At 48.6% G+C, this 24,530-nt stretch overlaps 1 protein-coding gene across 1 annotated transcript; it reads left to right on the forward strand.

Annotated features, from left to right (window-relative positions):
- The first annotated feature begins 22,082 nt into the window (after nt 1-22,082).
- On the forward strand, nt 22,083-23,838 carry NANOS1 (nanos C2HC-type zinc finger 1). The gene has a single exon (XM_081267091.1). It carries the CDS (start codon nt 22,232-22,234, stop codon nt 23,096-23,098), a length of 867 nt encoding a protein of 288 aa, XP_081123217.1. The 5' UTR covers nt 22,083-22,231; the 3' UTR covers nt 23,099-23,838.
- The last annotated feature ends 692 nt before the right edge of the window (nt 23,839-24,530 follow it).

Consider the following 24,530-nt stretch of genomic DNA (forward strand, 5'->3'; position numbering starts at 1 on the left):
CCCAAAAAAGTGAATACAAGAAAATAATAATATAGTAAATGAGAGAGCAAAAAAATCTATAAAACATATAGAAAATAAGTAGTTAAATGACAAATGTAAATCCCTCTGTACATAATTAGTTTAAATATAAATGGATTAAACTCTCCAATTGAAAAACAGAGATCGGCAAATGGATTTACAGAAACACAATCCAACTATTTGCTGACTACAAGAGACACACTTTAGATTCACAGACATGATAGCCAGATAAAGTGGCCCACGCCTATAATTCCAGCAACTTGGAAAGCTGAGGCAGGAGGATTGCAAGTTCTAGGTCAGCCTGAGCAACTTAGCAAGACCCTGTCTCAAAAAATAAAAAGGATGTAGCTCAGTAGTAGAGCACCCCTATATTCACACCTAAGCAGTGGAAAAAAAAAATTGGAAATCCACAGACACAAATAGATTGGGAACAGTGAAAGAAAAAGATAATTCATGCAAACAGTAACCAAAACACAGCAGAGGTAATTTACTAATTTCAGACAAAATAGACTTTAAATTTAAAAAGTTGCAAGAGACCAAAAGGGCACTATATAGTTATAAAAGGTTCAATACAGCAAGAAAATAACAACTATAAACATTTATGCACCTAATAACAGAACATCAAAACAGATGAAGCAAAAAACTGAATGAATTCAAAGTTGAAATAAATTGTTCTACAATGACAGTTGGACACTTCACTACCCCACTTGCAATAATGGCTAGCACCAGACAGAAAATAAGTGAGGAAATAAAGAACTTAAGCAATACAATAAACCAACAAGATCCAACAGACACATAGAGACATTTCATCCAACAACACATACATTCTTCTCATGGGAACACGAAACATCTACCAGGATAGAATGTCGGTTAGGCCACAAGTTAAACCTCAGTAAATTTTAAAAGATGGATATCATAACAAAGTGTCTTCTCCAACTGCAATGAGATGACGTTAACACCCAATAACATAAGCAAAATTGGAAGAGCCACACATCTGTGGAAATTAACAACATACTCCTAACCAACCAATGTCCAAAGAAGAAATCCTGAGGGAAATTAGAAAATACTTAGAGATGGATGAAAACAAAACACAGCATACCAGAACTCTCAGGATGCAGAAAAAATAGCAGTGCTAAAAAGGAAATGTACAGCTATAAACACTTGCATTTAAAACCAGGAAGATCTCAAATCAATGACCTAACATTACAACTCAGCAAACTGGACTAGCAGAAGGAAGAAAAAAAATAAAGATCAGAGCAGAGAGCTGAGCATGCAGAGCAGTGGTAGAGTGCTGGCCTAGCATGCTCAAGGCCTGGGGCTCAATCCCCAGCACAGGAAATACATTAAAAATTAGAGTAGAGATAGATAAAATCAAGAAAAGAAAAGCGGGCTGGGGATGTGGCTCAAGTGGTAGCACGCTCGCCTGGCATGCGTGCGGCCCGGGTTCGATCCTCAGCACCACCTACAAACAAAGAAAAGAAAAGCAACAGAGAAAAAAATCATGAAACCAAAGTTGATACTTTGAAAAGATAACAAAACTGACCAACCTTTAGGTAAAAAGAAACTCCTAGAAGAAAACAGAAAAAAAGCTTCATGCCAGTGGATTTGGCAACAAATGATTTCTTGAATGTGGCGCTCAGGCAGGGCAACAAAAGAAAAACTAGGCAAATGGGATTTCATGAAAATTAAAAAGCTTCTGTGCATCAAAAGACAACCCAACCCAGTAAACAGGCAGGAGAAAATGTGCATAAATCATGAACCTGGTAAGGGACTCACATCCAGATTGTATCAAGAACTGCACAACATCACAACCACCACAAAAACTCAATTCAGAAATGGACAAAGGACTTGAATTCACATTTCTTCCAAGAAGACTCTGACAAGCGTCCCCGGAGGACAGCACTCACACCTGCTGTCGCAATCTGTTGCTGGAGGAATGAAGAGCTTCCCGAGTGACTCTGTGGGGAGAGGGCTCTTGGAAGTTTGTACCTGGCTTCCTCTGGAGAGCATCCAACCTGCCTTTCCCATTTGCCGCTTTTCGTTGTCTCCTTTTTCTATCATAAATCTTAGCCATGGATTCAATCCTTTGAGTCCAAATCTGGGGTGATATTGAAAACCACCCCCAATGCACCCACTCCCCCTCCCCCTCCCACAGATGGCCCTTCACCCTCCCCTCATTTGGAGCACGTTCTCCTGAAAACTATGGACCCAGACCTTGTCCTAGCACCAGAGCTGGGTGACCAGGACAGGAACCTTCTGGAAAGCCTGCTGGCCATGCAGGTTCCTGCATTGGTCCACACCTTGATTCAGTGTCTGGAGCCAGCTCTGGCTACCAGAGCATTGCCAAGTGCTCCGAGATTCTGATGCTCATTCAGCCTGGGGAATCTGGTTTAAAGGAAGACCTCCTCTGCCCAGAATCCCGACACCTGAGGTTCAGATAACTAGCTCAGACACTGGCCTGAGGGGCTCTCTTGGGCACACCTTCTCCCCAGGGCTCCATTTCCCTCCACCAGTAATTAAGGGACTTGGCTCCCAATCAGGGCTGGTAGTATTTTGAGGGCCTTCTGGGAGTCTGATGAGAGCAATGATCCCCCCCCCCAGGAAACACACAAGCACAGAAGCATAATTTGACCTACAACCTAGACACTCTCTCAGTTCCCACAAGAAGGTCCCTGGATGATTCATCCTGTAAGTCCTACCACCTCTCGAACTGATTCTATCAATAGCCCAACCAGGCAATGAGGCTCTTCACCTCAGACCCCCACTCATGGACTGATGTTTTTGCAACCTAATGTCTGTAAAATTGCAGACACCAAGACTAATTTTCTCTCTGGAGTGCTACAGACAGAGATAGAGCATTATATTAAGTACGGTTATTAAATTTCCATATTTAGACGTGCAAAGCCAAGCTCCTCCAGGAGTCCTTGGAAGCCATTCAGTTACCAATAACCAGATCTGCGGCTGTGGCAGCAATTCTCCACATTGTCATTTGGGTGGAGTGGAGGCTGAGATCCCCGTCTCAGTTGTGGTGGAGGCTGAGATCCTCGTCTCAGTTGTGGTGGAGGCTGACGTCCCCATCCAGACTCTCCCTGAGATGCCTGTGGGTCCTGGCCACCCATGAGTGCAGGCAGAAAGTAAAGAGAGGAGAGATAAGACTAGAGGAACTGTTGTCTCCTCTGAGGAACCCTCCTGACCTCCCAGGCACACCTGGTGACGGCCTCCTCTGGACTCGGGCAGCCCTCTGCCTGGGCAGCTACATCGGCTGTGAAATGGCCTGGCTGTTATGAGGGCCCCTGGTGTCTGCCTCCCCCAAAGTGTGGGCAACATGAGCTCCCAACCCAGCTCTGCATCCAGGTCAGATGCCCAGTAACCACAGAGTGGCCGGGAAGAGGGAGCAGTGGCCTGCTGCTTTCCTAAGGTCTTGTTAGTCTTGGAAATGTGTTTCCCCTCAGCTCCAGGGGAAGCCATGGCCAAGCTTGGATTCAGGTATGGAAACAGGACCTCCATCAGGGCTTTGTAGAAATGTCAGAGAAGCAGCCTTCTCTTTCCACTGAGGATCTAAACTCACTGGATGGAAGTGTAAGTCCACAGGTGGCCCCTCTGCTGAGGGGATGCAGCAGGACCCTCAGTGGAGGCCAGCTTGGAGGTGAGTGGTACTGAGAGAAGAAGAGGTCTTGATGATCTTGTCTGAGGCTCTGGATCCAGCTGTGCCTGAAGCCTGTGTCATTCTTGAATTTCTCAGGTTCATCAGCCAGTGAATTTCCTTTTTGCATCTAAGGTGATTTTCTGTCACTTTCTGTCACTTGATTTTCTGTCACTCTTTTGTTTTTCCTGGACAAGGCTCCCAGATTCCCAACTTCCCTCTCATTTACTGGGTACCTTCATAAAGGGTATATCCTAGGCCTGAGGGTGATGATGACTTGCTTGAGGTCACGAGAGGCTTAGAAAGGGGCTGACATCAGAACTAGGCCACCCGACTCTCACGCCACCCCCCATATGCCACACCGCCTCCCCTTCTCTCCCTGGGGGTCCAGCATGGGACCAGACCCCGTAGCCAAAGCCACCAAAGGCAACCAAGAGTGAGATGCCTGGTGTATTAGTCAGGGCTCTCTGGAGGAACAGAATCAACAGGAAGTATAATTATAAAAAGGGAATTTATTAGATGGGCTTACATGAGCAGAAGCGGGATAGTCCAGAATGGCAGGCTGCAGAGCTGGAGGAACCAGGAGCTGCGCAGTTGAAGTTGAAGCCTCAGAACAAGAGGGATCAACGGTGCTGCCCCAGTCTGAGACTGAAGGCTTCTGGAAACTCCCTGGAGATCACTGGCAGAGTCCACTTTAGGAAAGTAAAGGAGTGAGATGTCCTCAGGCGATCACAACAGCAATCAAGAACCCAAGGGCTGGGGTTGTGGCTCAGCTTGCCTAGCACATGTGAGGTGTTGGGTTCAATCCTCAGCACCACATAAAAATAAATAAATAAATAAAATAAAGGTACTGTGTCCATCTATAGCTAAAAAAAAAAAAAAAAAAAAAAAACCTCAAGAAGAATCCAGCTTGCATCTGTGGCTGCTTCCTTGTTCTTGCAACTTTTATTAGGAAACATCATCCTATTGGACAGTGCTGCCCACACTTAGGGAGGGTCTCCATTTCAGTTGGCTATCCCACATGCCAATCATCCCTAGATGCACCCAGAAGCCTCTTAATCTTTGGTGTCTCTTAAGCCAATCAAGTTTAATTCAAATTAACCAGTGCACTCAGTTAGCTATATTCTACCTCCCCACCCCACAGTGTCCAGGCCACAGACCAGCGAAGGTACAAACAGAGCCGTCCCCATGGCAATCAGTGCAGAGGCTACTTCAGCCTGAAAAGGGGTTTTCAACAAGAAGGGAACCAGAGTTAGAAAGGGAACTGGGGAGGGAGCCAAAGATAGAGCCCAGAAGTGTCATCTCCACTTTGTCCATTGACTTGGCCACTCCTGCTGCTGCTGGGATCAACCCCAAGAACTAACCCACCTGCTAATGTGCCCACAGGCAGTTGCCACAGTACCTGCTTACAGACCACCAGGCATCCTCGGGTCCTCGAACTGGCCAGGGAGGGATGTTTTGCCCCAAGAACAGCAGAGCAGACCAGCCCACAGAGGCAGCTGGCAGTCAGGGCCCAGGCCCTGGGCTCCTGGAGCTTGACTGGGGTTGAGAAACTTGGGCATGATCTTTCTCATTTTTAGGCTAACTTTTCTCTATTGATTGAATTGTAATTTTATCATGCTGTGGTTTGAGAACGTGGTCTGTGTATAGTAGTTCTTTATTATTTACTAAGACTTGCTTTGGACGAGTAAGTGATAGATTTTATAAATATTCCACATATGCTTGAAAATTATATGTATTTAAGATAAATTATATGTATTTGAGATAAAACAGGGTTAGGATTCCTTCTGTATCCATCTAATCAAAACTGATAAAGATGTTTTTCAAAATTTGCATCTTTACTAATTTTTTTGGTCTACTAGAGTTCTCATTTTCCAAAAAGTATGTTAAAATCTCCCATAATAGCTGTAAATGTTTCTGTCTATTCTCATCCTTTTTTTCTTGTGTATATCTGAAATAACTTTGGTACTAATCCTGTAGGCTATCTCTTCCTCGTGGTGATTCTTCATGTCCTTGTGATTTTAGATTCTAAGTTCATCCTCAGCAGTTGCAAGGCCCCTGAATTGTGAAAGAAAATAAATAAAGTTCCATGCTCAAGTGAGCATAAGTTTGACTTGAATTCAGCACCAGAAAGGCCCCAACCATGGCCAGGCCCGTCCACAGGCCCACAGGCCCTGGGAGAACATCATGTAATAAGCCGCCCAGAACTTGGTGGACTAAAACAGCAGCATTTATTCCACTCAGAAGTCTGTGATCGGGGGCTGGGCTCAGGGGAAATGGGACATCTGTATCCTACTGGCCTCGGCTGGAACAACACAAAGGCCAAGAGCTGGAATGGCTGAAGGCTCGTCAAGGCTCACGTTCCCCAGGGGAACCAGCCAGTGATCACTGACAAGTGGACTGCATTGGGCCACTGTCATCATGGAGGGGCAGCACTTTTTTCTGGTTGGAATGCAATCTCAAGGTACGGACTTGCCTTTCTTGCTGGCCATCCTGCAAAATCGACCTGCAGAGGCTTCCTGGACACCTAATTCACAGTGGTGGTATTTACTTGGAGGCCAGGGTAAAGGAGAAGAGGAAGACTTACAAACCAAAATAAATAGGGAAATTGTACAACTCAAACTTAACCGTCATCAAGTTCAGATTAGTCAAGGGTCCCTCCCGACAATTGAAGGCCAGTAGATGTAATGTTCCAGGGGAGAACTGTTTTTAAAATTAATGTCCCAAGCCAGGTATGGTGTCATAAATATGTAATCCCAGCTACTCAGGAGGCTGAGGCAGAAGGATCATAAATTTGAGGCCAGATTCTGAAACTTAGACCCTATCTCAAAAAAAGGGGGAGGGGGGATAGGTGTAGCTCAATGGTAGAGCTCTTGCCTAGCATACTTGAGACCCTGGATTCAATCCTTGTGCCCCCCTCCAAAAAACTCCTGCCTCACCACAAATTTATTAGATAAAAACTTAAAATGAGGGCTGGGTATATAGCTCAGTTGGTATGCACAAGGCCCTGAGTTCAATCCCCAGCACCCCGCCCCCCCCCCCTACACACACACCAAAAAATTAGAAAAAAAATTTTTTCAATTATAGGAAAGCATTTCTTCAACTGTCCACTAAGCTTTCTACAAGTTGCAGACACAGAAACATGAAGACCATTTAATTCTATTTTTAAAAAAATACGATCTAACTTTTATGCAGGCAGTTGCCACAGTACCTGCTTACAGACCACCAGGCATCCTCGGGTCCTTGAACTGGCCAAGGAGGGATGTTTTGCCCCAAGAACAGCAGAGCAGACCAGCCCACAGAGGCAGCTGGCAGTCAGGGCCCAGGCCCTGGGCTCCTGGAGCTTGACTGGGGTTGAGAAACTTGGGCATGATCTTTCTCATTTTTAGGCTAACTTTTCTCTATTGATTGAATTGTAATTTTTATCATGCTGTGGTTAGTGAACATGGTCTGTGTATAGTAACTGAAAACAGTATGTCCCGATATGTATCCCACGAAGTAAACCTCAACTTTCCCAGGAGCTGAAGTTGTGCACTGTCAAGGTCCCCCAGGAAGTCGGCTCTCTGACCTCTCCAGATGGATCCCTGACTGGGCTGCAGCCCCATTCCCACAAGGGACCAGCCTGACCCCCTGGCCACCCCTCCCAGGGACCAGGAAGGCTCTGACCGCCACCTTCGTCCTGGCAGATGCCTGGGCCAGGGCTTTGGGCTTCCTCATCAATCTGGAAACAGTTCTATCTGTTCTCAAAGCCTGAGGCGGGTCAGATGGGATCACAGAGGCACCACCCAAGCCCAGCCCCCTTCCTGAAGTAGAAATGGGTGTCCGGTAGAGTCAGATCTGTTTCTTTAAAAGCTTCTCTGCCAGGTGAATTCAGATCCAGTTAGTCACTGAATACAAGTGTTAGCAGCTGCAGAAAGGGGCTCGATCGAGGTGGCCACCATCACTTACTCATGCTTTACTGAATAAACCTCGGCTCAGAACTGTGAGCCAAAAGAGGAGCCGGGAGGTCCTGCGGAGGAGGACAGCAGAATGTAACGGCACTGTGTCAGGGAAATGTGAGTCACTAACTTCAGGAAGGGGGGCAAGGTGGAGACCCACGGGGGTCAGGGAAGTGGTACTGGTCAAGTCTCCTTTAGAGGCAAGAAGCAGAATCCCAGATTAAACTGTCACATTAAAAGAGATTTATTGGATCATCTAACTGGGAAATCCAGGGGTATCCTGCTTCAGAAATAGCTGGATCCAGAGGCTCAAGCAATGTTGTCCTTAGGGCTCTGACAGTATATGATTTTCTTTTGCATGGTGGTGCTCTTTCTGTGCAGGCAAGATGGCCAATGGCAGTCACAAACTCCTAACATCCCAGGTGACATGACAAAAAAAGAACACTTTCCTCTTGCAAGATTCTCTCATCAATCTCAGGGAAGGGTCTGGTTAACCCTGGTTGGGTCCCGTCACCCATGCCCGAGCCCATGCCTTGGCCCATCCCTGTGACCAGGGAGAGAGGATTCTGGATCCGTCTGTGTCAGCCCTACCAGGACCACCTGGCATGAGACAGGCATTATCCAGAAAAACTTAAGGGAGTGCAGGAAAGCACGCTTCATCAGCCGGAGCTGGCCTTGACGGCCAGGCAGGATTTCCCCGGAGACTTGAGGAGAGCAGAGGGAACCTGCATGGGACAGGAATGACCCAGAGAACATCTGGCGAGGGAGTGGAAAGCAGAGGAGAGCCCCAGAGCTCCAGGCACCTCCTCGCTGTGCTTTGACTCTCTCCTCCCCAGGGCTGTCACTCTGCTGAACCTGGGGATGGCAGGTGGGTGCAGAGGGAGAGGTGAAGAAGCCCAGAGGACAGGACTCCTGGGTGGGCTATTCTGAGAATGACGTCGGCACCACCAGGTCCTGGCTGGACGCCCCCCCAGGCGTCCGGTGCTGGCAACCCCTGGGCAAGTATAGCTACCGAGACCTGCTGGCAGGTGGGCGAGGTCCCTGCAGAGGCCATCTGGCTGAGTCTCCAGGACAGGGAGGCCATCGCTGTCAGGCTTCTGTGGCAGAGGCAGCAGCAATGAGAAGACAGGAGCTCCGTCCGCACCTGAAATCTGACATCCTGCATCCAAACTTGGGTATTTTTTTAAAATGAGTCAGCCAATAAACGGCTCAATAAAAAAAAATAAATAATCTAATCCCACCACCTAAGGCCACCGTTTACAACCTTTTATTATCTTCCTATACTTTTATGTATGCATATATACAAAAGCAAAGGTACACACCAACAGTCTAACAGAAGGGGAGTTCACCATGTTTGGTGACCCCATTTCACAGTGGGGTGCGTTCACATTTCCAAGCCACTGCCTGCCCTGCTACTGCAGAGCGCGGGGCACCTGAGACCTAAAGGAGAGAAGCGACTGGCCAGTTTCATGGAGCAAGTCACAGGTGGGTCTGAAACATGGACCCTGGCTCTGGGTCATTCAGGCCCTTTCCATCCACACTGCTACCACCCGTGACTTCTCTTCTGAAGGTGGCACCAGTGTTCCACCAGGGGCCTGTGGCCTCCGGTGGCAGGCAGCAGCTGGCCGGGAGATCATGCCTTGGACTCCACCAACAGATCTTGCATGCATCCAGCCCTCAACCTCAGGGCAGTCTGCAGAACAGCCACGGGTGCCAGCCTGGCCAGGACCCTGCTTCCCAGGGGCTGTCGCCTCCTGCCCTCTGGCTGGACTGGACTGGGCTACACAGGGAGACGGCCCTTCACTTTATCTCTGGCTGCAAGGTGAAGTGGGCACCTCCCAAGCACAGCCAGGTGGTCAGGATTCTCTGCAGGGCTCGGAGAGAGGCTGCACTTTTCTTTGGTTCCAGGAGGGAGCTAGTCATTAGCAAATGCCACCCACCTGGACGCGATGGGCCCTGACAATGCATCCAGCATCCTGAAAGGCAACGCCACCACCCAGAACCTTCCCAGGGAACTAGAGGAAAGCGGACAGATAAAAGAATAGCTTGAGACACACCCAATAGGGCTGCTGTCCCCTGAGACACATGGGAGGACAATCACAGCTGAATCAGAGAACAGATGGGTGATGGCTGTTCATCTATTGGACTGGGTTCAAATTCCCTTCCAGCTTTCACCGGCTGTGTGGCCTTGGGTATGTCGCATTCCTCTCTGAGCCTCACCCTCCATATCTATAAAATGGAATTGCCCATAATAATCCTCCCTCGGTTGTTGGGGATTAAATGAGTTAACAGTACCGGGTATGCTACTCTTGATCCTTATCATTAGTGTGTGTGTGTGTGTGTGTGTGTGTGTGTGTGTGTGTGTGTATGTACCAGGGATTGAGCTCAGGGGCTCTTCCATCCCCAGCCCTATTTTGTATTTCAGTTAGGGACAGGGTCTCACTGGGTTGGTTTTTATTATTTGGCTGGCAATCATGCAAACTATCATGTTAGTAAATAACAGCCATATCATAAGATACTCAAAACACCAAATTATATGTTAGTCACTTTCTAAGCTGTAGTCTATATCTCTTGCCTTCTTTTTTTTTCTTTTATTTATTTTTTAGTTTTAGGTGGACGCAATATCTTTGTTTCTCTGTAGTGCTGAGAATCGAACCCAGTGCCTCACGCACGCTACCTCTTGAGCCACATCCCCAGCCCCATCTCTTGCCTTCTTAAACAGAGTAAATGAAATTTAACATGTACCCAAGAATTCAGAATTAACATTGCCAAATTACTATATTCTGCCCTGTGCAGTAATACCTACAGATGCATGTCCACCTCCTCCTCTACCTCCAATAACTTTTGGTCTGAGCTGAGAGACCAGGTAAAATGGTATGTAAAAATGTGTGCAAAGGAAGGGCCAGCAGGCTCCTAGAGAGGGGCCCACCTTCTGCTTAGCAAAACAGCAGCAGTAGGTCATCTCTGTTCAGAGACATCGATCCCAGGCCTTCCAACTCACTTCCCACTTTGCAGCCTCACCCTGGATGGCCAAGGGCTGGGGGGGGGGGAGGGGTGTCTGGTCAAAAAAAGTGACCATTACTTCCCAGAAGTGTGACACACAAGTTCCTTTCTAGAGATTTCAGTTGAAGTGAATTAAAGTCTCTGACATCTGGGTTTCTCCTTCCAGTCTGGGAGGGACCATTCTGGAGTCATCCTGGGAAGAGCCAGCTGCCAGTGGCCTCATGGAAACGGTGTAGGTCTCCCGACCTGTGACTCCCCAGCTCCCCACCCACACAGCCCTCACAGTGCCCACCGGCCCCCACGTTCCCTTTCTGCAGTCCTGGCTCGCCTCGCCCAGCAGACATTTGCAAAGTCCCCTGATGTGCAGAGACCAGAACAGGCACCGAGGGTCTCTCCCTCCAGAGCCCCCACCACGTGGAGGAGCAGACAGAAACCAGCCAGGTCCACGCAAATCTCCTATCACGTGATGGGGAGGTGACAGGTAGAAAGTCCCTGAGGACTCAGAGGTGAAAGCGACCAGCTCTACTGCTGGGAAAAGGAGAAGCATTCTGAAGGGAAACTAGAGTCGAGGCTTGAAAGCCTAAAAGGGGGAAGGGAAGTGTATTCCTGGCCGAGCAAGTGGCTTGTGCAGAGGTTTGTGTGAAGTTGAGGCCACAACACAAACATCCCTACAGCATTCAGTCACCACACTGTCCCAAAGGGCCAGAAATCCCCAAGAGCTGACGATGGAGACCCCTAGGTCTGTTTTAAGATTCAGGAACCCAAGGTTCCACATCAGTCCCCCAGCCAGGTCCACCCAAGGAACAGGCATGTCTTAAAACCTTGCAATCACTCTGCATGGTGGTCCGTGCCTGTAAACTAGCTATCAGGGAGGCTGAGGCATGAGCGTCAGCAACTGAGTGAAACCCTGTCTGAAAATAAAATAAAATAAAGGTTGGGAATGTAGTTCAGTGGTACAGCATCTCTGGGTTCAATCCCCAGTGCTGGAGTAGCAGAGATCTTGTGGTCACCTGCTGAAATCAGTAACCACAGAGGAGCAACTGGCCCTGCGTACACAATGTTTTCATAGAGCAGCTGATCCCCTGGGCAAACCAGCTAAAAATAGCCTTGGGATAGATTTTCAGGCAAGACTGACGCATTCGAACCAAAAAGACTCCAAGATTGGCACAGGCGGTGAAACCCAAATATCAGTAGGCTCCTGCAGCCTGCGGAGCACTTGGCTCCATCAGCAGCAGATCTGCTCATTGAGCACCTGCCGGACGGGGAAGAGAGACGGGAGTGTGCACCACTCCTTAAATAGACCACGGCTTGTCCCTACAGCAGCAAGGGGACGGCAGGGCTCTACAGGTACTGACCCCAAAAGGGTCTAAGACACAGTTAATGAAAAAAGCAAAATGCAGGATTTATGGGATCTCAGCTACATTAAACTTAAAAAGAATGTCCACGTGTGCATGCATGTGTAAGCACATGGCAAAAAACACAGGGTTACCTCACAAGCCCGTGCAGTGATACCATTAACCCCACTGAAACTTCTGAGGTCATGGAACCTGACCATGAGATATAATAACAATTGCTAAGATTTATGCAGCAATTTTTTTAAACATTAAACTCATTCATGAATGAACTGAGGGATGCTGTGTGCCTGGCCCCACCCCTCCCACACTCCCACAGGACAAAACAGCAAACCAAGCCCAACTCCCACCCCCAGGGTGCGCCCCTGGGGAAGAAATCACAGAGGGTAAGATGAGGCAGTGTGGGGCAACTTTAGTGTCGTTTGAATTTTTATAATAGGAAAAAATCCACTATTTGAATAATTAACATGTATTTTTAGTGTTTTCATTGAAAAGGTACTTTTGCATTTGACGTGCTTACTCTTCAGGTCTCATACCCCAATACTGGGAGTTTGGGGTTTGGGTTTTTAATAAATATTTTTTAATCATACATGGATAATTTATTTTTTTATGTGGTGCTAAGGATCAAACCCAGTGCCTCATACATGCCAGATGAGTGCGCTTCCACAGAGTCACAACCCCAGCCCCACATTTTTAATAATTTTAGTTTTAATTACTGTAATAGTAATGTGCATTGAGAAAAGTAAAATATGTATTTCAAAAATCTAGAAGAAGGCATTCTGAATGTTTTCACCGTACGGAAACGGTGCCTGAGGCAATAGGTACGTTCACCCTGGTTTGAACAGTGTGGAGTCGTGTGGAGACGTGGAGACAATGTGGCACGCTCTGAAGTGAGTTATCAGCAACATCTACTAATAATCAAAGACCAATATGCACAGTTTTTATGTGTTCGTGTATGCATGAAAAAATGAATTTAGTATTTTTTTTGAAAAGTGAGACACAGATACGTGCCACTCACAGGAACCTTGCTATGTTTGTCCCTTCGCTCAACTTTATGCCGCTGTCACCCCATGGGATCTTCACGGCCACACGATAGCCATTTACAGATCAGTTCTCAACCAGGGGTGACTTCACCTCTGAGGGACAAGAGGACATTTTGGTTGTCACACTGGAGACAGGGCAATTATTCCTGGCACCTAATGGGTAGGCCCAGGGAGGCTGCTAAGCATTCCACAAGGTCGGGGACAGTGGGAGTAAGACACAATGCAGAACTACTCACCCCAAAACATCCACAGGGCTGAGGCTGGGAACAACTAGCCCAAGGTGACATGGCCAGGGATATAGGCAAGATATTGGCACACACTACCCTCCAGGCCAGAGGGCAAGTAAAGTTGGAAATGGGATTAAGATTTCTAGTCAGCTGATCCTAAAATAGGGAGAGGATCTGTAGTATCCAGGGGTGCAATCACCGGGGCCCTTAAAAGGAAGAGGTGTCACAGAGATGCAGAGTGGGACTGACTCAACCCAACACGCTAGTTTTGAAGATGGGAGACCTTCAAAGCCTGGCTCGTGACCCCAAAGCCTAGCTCGTGACCCATGTTAGAAGAAGAGGGAAAGTATCTGTAGTCTCATCCCATATCCCAGGGAGAATCACTGTTACTATTTCAGAATTACACCAGTTACAGATTTAAACTGTGAGCATTTGCCCAGGTCATTAAAATTAAAACATAACTTCCATTGACTATATAATAACCACCATCACTGAACTACTTTTTTTTGGGGGGGGGGGTACTAAGGATTAAACCCAGGGTCACTCTACCACTGAGCTACATCTCCAGCCCTTTTCATTTTCTGTTTTTAGCAAGTTCTCACTAAGTTGCCTAGGCTGGCCTTGAACTTTTGATTCTCCTGCCTCAGCCTCCAAATAGTGAGGATTACAATCCTGCACCATGCCCAGCTAAGGTGTTCCTCCCTCACTTTGGCCATTAGGTTGTTTTCAATTCTGTACTATTACAAACAACCCCACAAATAATGATTTTTGCTGTAATTTCTGAGTGCATCTTGGGTTACAGTCAGCACATAATGATATTTCAGTCAACAACAGATGCATAAGATAACTGAGCCATGAGATGACAAGCTGTCGTTTTTGTTTTTTGTTTTTAAATACCAGGGATTGAACTCAGGGGCACTTGACCACTGAGCCACATCCCCAGCCCTATTTTGTATTTTATTACAGACTGAGTTGCTTAGGGACTTGAGATTGCTGAGGCTGGCTTTGAACTCGCAATTCTCCTGTCTCAGCCTCCTGAGCCGCTGGGATTACAGGAGTGTACCACCGTGCCTGACTTTGTGACAGCTGTCGTAATTGATCTCACAATGAGGGAATCATCCATTCTATGAGACATTTCTCAGGCCAGGTCCCTGTTAAGAAGTGACTGTTTCCTTAGAATGAATTCCTAGAAGTCAAATCACTGATCCAACAGGAAGGAAAATGTTGACACTCTTAACAGACCCCGCCAAAGGACCCTCCCACACAGGAGGCACAGGAAAGTATCCACTTCATCATATTCCTCAAAAAGCCAAAGGATTTTTAAAATATAATGTGATCGATACAAATTGTATCTTGTTTTAATTTGCCCTTCTTTGGTTATTAAAGGAGTTGTATCTTTTTATCTTCCATTTGCAAATCACTTTATTTCCTCCAAGAATCCTTTTTCCATACACATTGCCTATCTTCTACTTCTATGTTCATTTTCTAATCAGTTCATGGTTTTGCTTGGGTTGGTTTTTACAGTGCCAGGGACGGAACCCAGGGGCTCACACATGTTAGGCAAGCGCTCTACCACTGAGCCACACTCCCAGCCGTGTGTGTGTGTGTGTGTGTGTGTGTGTGTGTGTGTGCGCGCGCGCGCACACGCGCGCGCTGACACTGGAAATTGAACCCAGGGGTGCTCTACCACTGGCCTCCACCCCCAGTCACTTCTATTTTTAGTGTGAGACAGGCCATATGTTGCCTAGGCTGGCCTGGGACTTGAAATCAGTCTCCCTGACTGCCTCAGTCTTCCCAAATAGCTGGGATTACAGGCATGCACCACCATAGCCAGCAAGGTTTGTTTACATAAGTAAATATCAACAATAAAAACAGTGGCCCTGTATTCTCATATGTGCAATAGACATTTTAGAAACCATATTTTGGGGAGGTATTTGCCATGTACATTTGTCATGTTTTATAAAGATATTTGCCATAAATAGTCGCTTGCTGTGGCCCTTTAAAACTTTGTCATTGTTACTGTTTTATACCCTTTTTGCCCCCAGGTTGTTAGATCTTTTGCTTTTTCCTTTGGAATTTCATCCATCATCTAAATGCCTTTCAAGACCCTCCCTGTTCAGAAAAGGAATAAATATTTACATGCATTTCCTTCTAGGTTGTGTGTGCACAGTTTAATTTCCTAAACTTAACTCTTTAATTTACAATCCATTGGACCATAAAATGCCAACCATGAAGACACAGTTCATGCAACATTTCAAAGTTATAAACAGATGGAAAAGTGAAATTACAACCCCAAGAAAAATTTAGCAAAAGCAAGCTTGAATGTGACATACACTAGATTACAGGTGTCCTTGCTGTGGTCCGGCAAGGCTGTTAGGCACAAAGGGCGAGCAGATCACACGAGACCCCCCAGTAGAAGCATCCCCTCTCCACAGACAAAGCCTTGTTCAACGTTTCCTGCCTAACACTGAGCTCCCTGGGGCTGGCCATTGGAGTAGATGCTCTGGTTCCCCTGGACTTCCTCCTTCTACCACGCCATGCTCAAGTTCACAAAGAAGCCAAAGGCCCTGCCTGGGGCTGCCCGAGTTCTGCTTCCCTGTCCATCTCCCACACCCAGGGGAGGAAGGATGGAAACTCCTCTAACCAACTCCAAGTGGAGATGAGTGTCCTCCTGGATAGAGAAGCCAGATCATCAAAGAGGGGATGGGTTACAGCCTGAAGCAGTACTTCTCCCTTCTCCATTGTGTGTCTGTGTCTGTGCAGTGCTGAGGACTGAACCCAGGGTTCACCCAAGCCAGGCAAGTGCCCTGCCACTAGCTACACCCCAGGCGTGGAGTAGTAATTCTCAACGGCAGTGCCTAGCCAGGACCTACTAATAATAAAGGATCAAAGACTGCAAATAATTCACACTTTTCCAAAACTTTTTCCCCCTATTTTTAGGAAATAGGGTCTCACTGTGTGGCCCAGGCTGACCCCAAACTCCCAGAATCAAGCGATTCCCCTGCCTTGGTCTCTCGAGTAGCTGGGACTACAGGTACCCCCACCACATGCAGCAAAACTTCTCATTTTTAGTAGGTAGCTTCAAAAGACACACACACACACACACACACACACACACACACACACACACAAGCAAGGTGTACAGAATAACTATGTATAAACCATGTGCTTTTCCATCACCTTCAATCGCCCTCTCTGGTCCCACACGTCCCCAGAGAAGCACTGTCCCAAGCCTCCCAGTCATTCCCTTGCTCTCCCCTACAGCTGTTCCAGATATGTTTGTTTCTTAAATCAGTTTTGCATGTTTTTTTGGTGTTAAAATTTCTTAGACCAAATAAATTCAGTGAAATGTGTTTGAGCAACACAAAAACAATTCTCAAATCCGGCAACTCCTGAAGCCATAACAGTGTGATCACTTACAGGAGAGCAGAAGTGAGGCTCGGAAAACAACCTAATTGTCTATAGCCTAGTCAATCAACCAGTCAATTGGTTACAGATTAACTAGTTAATTGCTTACAGCTTAATTGGCTACAGTGCCTCCTGCAATCAACCACAGCTCAGTCACTGCAATTAAACTATATTGGTTTGGTGTGTGGGGCCTGGTGCAGATGCTCCTAGAAGTTCATGGCTGCCTGCAAAATACTATTTAACATTATATTTATCAAAATTGAAACAGAATACATTTCAGTCTTTTGCAATCATATTTTTTTCATTCAACATTATGCCCACGTTTTCTCACATAGCTCTAATTCACGCATTAATGCTGCTCAGTGTGTTCCACTGAATTAACACATCACAAGTCATGTATCCTATCTATTGTTGATGAACAGTTGGGCTACTTCCAGTTTGGAGCAATTAAGAGTAATGCTGCTGCTGGGTGCAGTGGCACATGCTTGTAATCCCAGCAGTTTAGGAGGCTGAGACAGGAGGATTGCTAATTCTAAACCAGCCTCAGCAAAAGCAAGGGCTAGGCAATTCAGAGACCCTGTCTCTAAATTTAAAAAAATACAAAAATAGGGCTGGGGATGTGGCTCAGCGGTAAAGTACCCACCCCACCCCCCAAAAAGAGAAAAATGCTGCTGCGAACATCTTTTACAACTTTGAGGTATAACTTATATCACACAAAACTCATTATAAGTGGGCCCATTTATAAATGCATATAGTTGTGCAAATGCATACAGTTGTGCACCCTCACCACTTAATCTTAGAACACTTCCATAAATAACCCAGGAACTCCTCCTGCCTATCTGCAGGCAGCCCCGCCCACCCACCGTGAATATCCCCAAGCAACTGCTAATCTGCTTCCAAACTCTATCTTTTCTAGAAATGTCATACAAGTGGAACTGTACAATATCTTTTGTGTCTGGCTTCTTTCGCTTAGCAGTTTTTGAGGGTCATCCATCCTGTTGTATATACCCATAGGTTTTCCCTTTTTATTGCTGAGGAGTAGTGGTTCATTCTGTGGATATACCACACTTTGTTTATTCATCAGTTGGTGGATTGTTTTCAGGCTATTATGAATGATACTGCTGAGTATACTGGTGTACTAGGCTTTGGACCTCTGTTTTCATTTCTCTTGGGTACATACATGCTCTAGGAGTATGGGTCATATGGTAAATTTATTTATTTTTTGTTTGGTTTTTGGCCATGCTGGAGATCAGACCCAGAGACTCCCACAGGCTAGGCAAGTGCTCTGCTGCTGAGCTACACCCCCAACCCTTTTTATTTTGAAACAAAGTCTCACTAAATTGTCCAGACTAGCCTTGAACTTGTAACCCTCCTGCCCTAGCCTCCAAATTGCTGGGATTAAAGGAATGTGCCACCATGCCCCACTAGAGTGCTTTTAAAAGGACTTGATTTTATTTGGGGGACATCTGACATGAATGTGATGTACCCATTTTGCCCCAAGTGGTACTTGCTCTGTCCCTTCCCACTGCTGTGCACTGCTGGCCTTTCCAACCCCGCTAGCAGAAACTCAGCTACCCCAAGAAAGACCAGGTGCATCTGAAGAGGCTCACACCCAGCTTGGAGTGAGAACAACAAAGGTGCAAGTCTCAGCCCTGCTACTTCTTAGCAGCAGGAGTCTCTGCAGTAGCAGAGCGAATCAGCCCTAGCCCTACAGGGCCGCTGGGCGAGGTGGGGGCCGCTAGCGTGACAGGTAGAGGAATTATTCCCATCAGCTGGGAGCCTTTAGCCCACAGGCAGGGGAAAGCCATACCCTAAAGCACCTGCCCTCAATCCCCCCTATCCCTTTGAGACCTTGTCTACACACAGGCAATTTTGTCAACCGAGTCAGCTACAAGAATACCCAGCTCCAAGTGGCTCAAACAAGGAAGTGTACGCTTCCAGTGTACTCAGTTATCTTGTGCAAACAGTCACCAAGTCACCCCAGGACTGGGTCAGCAGCCCTCTTCTTACCCCCACTGTGACCAGGGGAAATGAGATGTTTTCTGCTTGTCCTAAACCTGCAAGCGGCTGCCACTTATTACATGAGGAGTTCCCTTCACTTTTCAGAGGAAAGAGCTGTGGCCCAGAGGAGTTAGTTCCTCATCCAAGGCCACCTGTGTCTTTGCAACCTGGCCCAGAAAGCTCCCCATTTCAGCAAGGGATGCTTCCAGAGGCATGACGTGGACAGAGTCAACACTCTGCAGGCAAGATGCCCCCCATGCCAGCCCCTCCTCACCCCTGCAATCCCACAGCTGGGGCAGCTAAAGCACTTCTGGCCCCTGGCAAAAGCTTGGCAAGCAGGCCAGCAGGAACCCAGAGCCCGACAAACAGCACCTCTAGAGCTGCTGGACACCAGCCAAGCTGCCTCATTCCCCAGGGCTGACTTTGTGCTTCTGAAGAGCACAAGGCCCGTGTGCAGTCTCTCAGGGTTCAGCTCTTCTGCCAGCAAAGGAAACAGCCCTGGCTGGGGACCTGCAGAGATGTGAGAACGCAGAGCCCAGGCAGCCCCCCAACCACCACCCACAAGAAACTGAGCAACACCCCTGACTGCTAGGATGAGGCCTGATGCCCACCTGTCTTCTTGCCTTGACTGTCTGAGGGTGTCCTCTGGAGAAATGTCCACACCCTGGCTACTTCCACCTGTTTCGTTCCAGACTCCTGGAAAGTGAACAAAAGACAGTCAGACTTCATGGGAAGTACTAAGAGCCACTCTCAAGTCAGTCCTCTCACCTCAAAGAGCTGGCAAGCTCACTGCCAGGCTGAGGACTGTGCTTGGTGACAAAAGTAACCATTTATTTTACCCAGAGCTGGAGCAGCTGCCACTTTGCCCCTTCTATGGTGACTAACAGCAAAGGCTTCCAGGGTACTATGCCCAGCATGCGCCCATGACAAACATCTTCATGCTTCGCTTCCACTTTCAGACTTTCCTTTTGGGCCAAATGCCTGCTTGACAGTGGGCAACGGTGACAACGAGAAAGGTGAGCAGCCCCGGAAATAGCATGTGGCCAGACTCCAGAACACACTTGTTCCTTCCACTTCCTTCTGGGGCATCTCTGTCCTGTTACCACTGCCCACTCACTCAGGCTGCAAGTCCCCAGAAAGGCATTTGTTCTTATTCAAGTTCATATCCAAGTTCCTATTCTCTTCATTCCATCACATAAGAACTATGTGGGGCAAGAAAGAAGGTCTCCGTTTGTTTGCCTTCCTTCGTTGGGCCTGACCCAGAGGGAGCACAAACAGTAGTTTTAAACTTTCTTTGCTGAACTTTTTTTCAGAATGATGGTTCCCACTCTTCAGAGCTCAAAAAGTCTGCATCCCTTGGAGGTATGCAGGCTGCAGGATCACGGTGGAATTTTCCATTTATAGAATAATAATCTTCATACCACTCTGGGGCCTGCATTCTCATGGTAAGAGCTCAAGTTCAGTGTCAGCAAACCTGCCAGGCTTCTGTGGGAGTCCCAGAGCACTTGGGCTCTTCTATTTATTTTTGGTGGAAGAGGGGGAAGAAATAAAGGATGACTTTTTAACTTGAGTGCCAACACAAACTTGAATGAGGAACTGTATTGGCAATTGGATTGTACTACTGCCTGGTTGCAGGTCTCATATCACCTTTTGTCGGGGGCTAAGAGCCCTAACCCAACAGGTGATCAGAACAGGCACCACTTTACTGCCTCAAGTCCTTCCCTGTGCCTGCCAGCAGGCCTTGGATTGCTTCCTGCAGGCAGGGGCCCAAGCCATAGGCACATCAGACCATCTCACTACGCTTTCCACCTTCCCTTGCTCTGCATTTGAATTCTGTCCATGCATGTACCAATTCCATCTCTTGAAATACCTTCTAGACATGGTGTGGTGGGGAAGCCACCGGGTCAAGAGAGATTGGGCCCCAGTCCTGGTTGTGGCTGTCACACAGTTAACTGTGTAACCTCAAAAAAGTCTTTCTCTTCAGAGGCTCATTTTCTTCATCCGTAAAGACTAGTAGTAATGAGCCCAAAGACCTCTTCCACCACTAACACTGATTCACCCACTCATTCATTTTAATGTCAGCCCAGGCTAACATTAGCATCCTCTGCCAGGCCACCCTAAACCTGAAGGGTACAGCCAGACCTGGAAGTATGACTTCGGGCCTAACCAGGGCTTCTGACATCAGGGATCCCATCTCTTAGTTTCAATACCCACTGCACGGTCCAGAGTGGGTTAAGGAAAGCCTTGACCTGCCACTGGCCCAAAGCATGCATTTTACTGTGCAATATCTAGGTCACATTCTAGAAGAGCCCTCAGTGCCTCAAAACTTTCCTTCTTTTGATCTTAAAGGGGGAAAAAAATTACCTCTTCCTGGGAAAGGCAAGACAACCTGTCATCCTATCAGTCAATCAAAAAGTATCTAAATTTTGTTCTCCAATGTTTTTACAAATAAAAATCTTATTCGCCTCAAAGCATTAAATTATAATGTTGGATATGCTATTTTTCAAATTGCATACACCCTAGATTTCAATCCAGACCCCCCCAGGGGAGAGAGGCTTCACACCCATCATCATCATCACTGTCCTAAGCTCTGTGACTGGTGAGACGATTTTCTGGCCCTGCCCTCACTCCAACCTAAGTCATCAGCGAATGGCCCCAGACTGAACACCTCTAGTCCTGTGGGAAACTCCAGCGCACCTCCGCTATTTACTAAAACCAAAAGCTCTCTGAGCCTTGGAGGTTTGTGAGTATTTCATTCGCCAGAAAACGTTCCCGAGCCCTGTGCGATCGAAGTTACTGGGTCGCTGGGCGGCTACGATGTAAGAGGTGCATCCTGAGATTTCCCCCGTGTCCTACCTCCCACGGCTTTTCTTGCGCACGTTGGCGAGAAGCTAGGAGGCAAAAAGAGGGCTTGTCAGTCCGCAGCCCAGGGCCATCCTAGGCTGGAAGGTGGGTGAGTAAACCCTGGGGCATTCCCCCCCCCCCCGCCATCCCGAACCCTGTCTTCGGCGACCCTCACCACCAGACCCAGGGAGGCCCAGGCCTGATCACCTGTTCCAGTCCCAGGGTCCAGCTCTGGAATCAAGGCGAGCCTCCGCCCGGGTCGGCTCTCCCCTACTTTCCCTCACCTACCCGCTGCGCGTGCCGCGCACGCCCCCTCCCCAGCCGCCACCAATCAGCATCGGGAGCGGCGCCCGTGGCGCTGGGGCTCCGGTCCGCAGCCAGTTAGCGCTGCGGTCCGAGGCGGCGCCTCGCCCGCCCCCTCACAGAATGAAAGGCGCCCCGCAGCTGGCAAGGCGGGCGCAGCGCGCTGGGCGCGGGAGCCGCGCGGGTCTGAGCGGAGCGCGCGCACTGCCCGCCCGCCCCCGGCGCGCCCGCCTCTGCTCCGCCTCCGTCCGGGGCGCAGGCGAGGTGGCCCGGGCGGGGGAGCGCAGGGGGCAGGGCCGCGGTGGCGAGGAGGGGCGCGGGGAGGAGCGGGCCCGATAAAAAGCAGCGAGGCGGCCCCACCCCGCGGCTGGCCGGCGGGCAGGCTCGGCGCGTCCCTTCCGTCCGGCCTGCGCCGGCGGCGGGGAGGCGGCGTGCGGCCCGCAGCCCGCCCATGGAGGCTTTTCCCTGGGCGCCCCGCTCGCCCCGCCGTGGCCGCGCCCCCGCGCCCATGGCGGTCGTGCCCAGTGCCCGCTACGTGAGTGCCCAGGGTCAGGCGCACCCGCAGCCCTTCAGCTCGTGGAACGACTACCTGGGGCTCGCTACGCTCATCACCAAGGCGGTGGACGGCGAACCGCGCTTCGGCTGCGCCCGTGGCGAGGACGGCGGTGGCGGCTCCCCGCCCTCTTCGTCGTCCTCGTCCTGTTGCTCCCCCCACACGGGAGCCGGGCCCGTGGCTCTGGGGCCGGCGCTGGGGCCGCCCGACTACGACGAGGACGACGACGACAGCGACGAGCCGGGGTCCCGGGGCCGCTTCCTGGGGGGCGCGCTGGAGCTACGCGCGCTGGAGCTATGCGCAGGCCCCGCCGAAAATGGTCTGCTGGAGGAGCGCTTCGCCGAGCTGAGCCCGTTCGCAGGTCGCGCCGCCGCGGTGCTGCTGGGCTGCGCGCCCGCCGCCGCCACCACCCCCGAGGTGACGCCGCGAGAGGAGCGGGCCCCGGCGTGGGCGGCCGAGCCCCGACTGCAAGCTACCTCGGGGACGGCCGCCGCCCGGCTGCTCAAACCCGAGCTGCAGGTGTGCGTGTTCTGCCGGAACAACAAGGAGGCGGTGGCTCTCTACACCACCCACATCCTGAAGGGCCCCGACGGGAGAGTGTTGTGCCCGGTGCTGCGTCGCTACACGTGCCCCCTGTGCGGCGCCAGCGGCGACAACGCGCACACCATCAAGTACTGTCCGCTCTCCAAAGTGCCAGCGCCGCCCGCCGCGCGTCCGCCGCCGCGCGGCGCTAGGGACAGCCTGCCAGGCAAGAAGCTGCGCTGAGGGCCCGGCGTCCAGCCTGCGGGTACCTGCATTCGCTGCCTGCCCTCCGTTTTGTTCTGCGAACGGTCTTTCCCTGTTTATTGGAGAGTTGCGGAGCTGTTAGCACAGGCTCAACCTGGAACGTCGTGAAGTCAGCTGTGCAGGAGTACTTCTGTCGAGCAGATTGACTAGACGCTGATTTTTTTTTTTTTTGGAGGGGGACGGATGAGGGGGACTGTTTCTAGTTTGCACACATCCAGGACTGCGGAAGAAGGCTGGATGTGTATTTCACTAATTGAATATGGCAGCCGAGAGACGCTGTTTATTTACTGTATACGTCGACCTATTTTAGATGCGCGTTGGTATGAAATTATCTCTAATCTTGGGTGTTTCGTTTTATGAATGGAGGCACTTTACTAGGTCTAGTATATTTTTTTAATAGCCTCTGAACTGAGCTTAAAACTGACGATTTTATGGAATGTCAGCAAAATGACTATTTTATTGTTTGATGCACTTTTAGTTGTCCTTAGTTATATTCTAATTCCAGGTGAAGCAATTATAAGCATTAAGAAGTGAAATTTAGTTCTTTTCAGTATTAATTTGGGTGGGTATTCCCTCCTTGTGGCTTGTTTCCGTCCTAACTGGAGGTGTAAAATGCAGTCTGTAGCAGGTAGAACACAGCTCCTTTTATGTACCAGATCTTTTATTACTGAACTAGCAACTAGCCTTTTTCACCTTTAAAAACTGTGCCAAGTCATAATCATATTGTGTATACACTTGGAGATGGTGCTGTTTAAAAAAATATTTATACAGTATGATTGCATAGCATTTTCTCTTCATGCCCCCAACTTCCCATTTCCAGTTTTGTTTAAAAAAAAAAAAAAAAAAAAAAAACATTGTTTAGTTGCCAGTGGACCTTTATTTTACTTATATGTGGTGCTGCGAATAGAACCTAGTGCCTCGCAAAAGTTGGGGAAGTGCTCTACCACTGAGCCACAAACGCAGCCCACCACCCATTTTCAGTTCTTCACAAATATTATAGAACAGTGCTCAGGCTCATCCTGAGTTGCTCAATTCCAGAATTCCTAAATAGTGAAGGAAAACTTACTGTAGCCATTATCCCTCAAACTAAAACACAAGATGGGAAAACTAATGTAATAACATGGAGTGGAATCTTCAGTACAGGTTATCTGGCTTCAGATACTGGCACACCAGAATTGGCACCGATCAAAATAACTGCTGGGGATTGCAGAGAAGAAACACGGCTCCCCTCCATGTTCCCAGTCTTCATAGAAGACCCTCATATGCTTCTGGAACCCTGCCAGTTATCAGTGAGAAACCTGATTCATAGGCAAAGGTTTCTAATCATGACCTTACTTCCAAGATCATTTAAATTCAACATGCTGCATGCCATACTATGTTATGTAGATACCTACCCATGAAGACAGATGTA

Source organism: Spermophilus citellus (genome assembly GCF_964194105.1).
Source record: "Spermophilus citellus genome assembly, chromosome: 15".
NCBI lineage: Eukaryota > Metazoa > Chordata > Mammalia > Rodentia > Sciuridae > Spermophilus > Spermophilus citellus.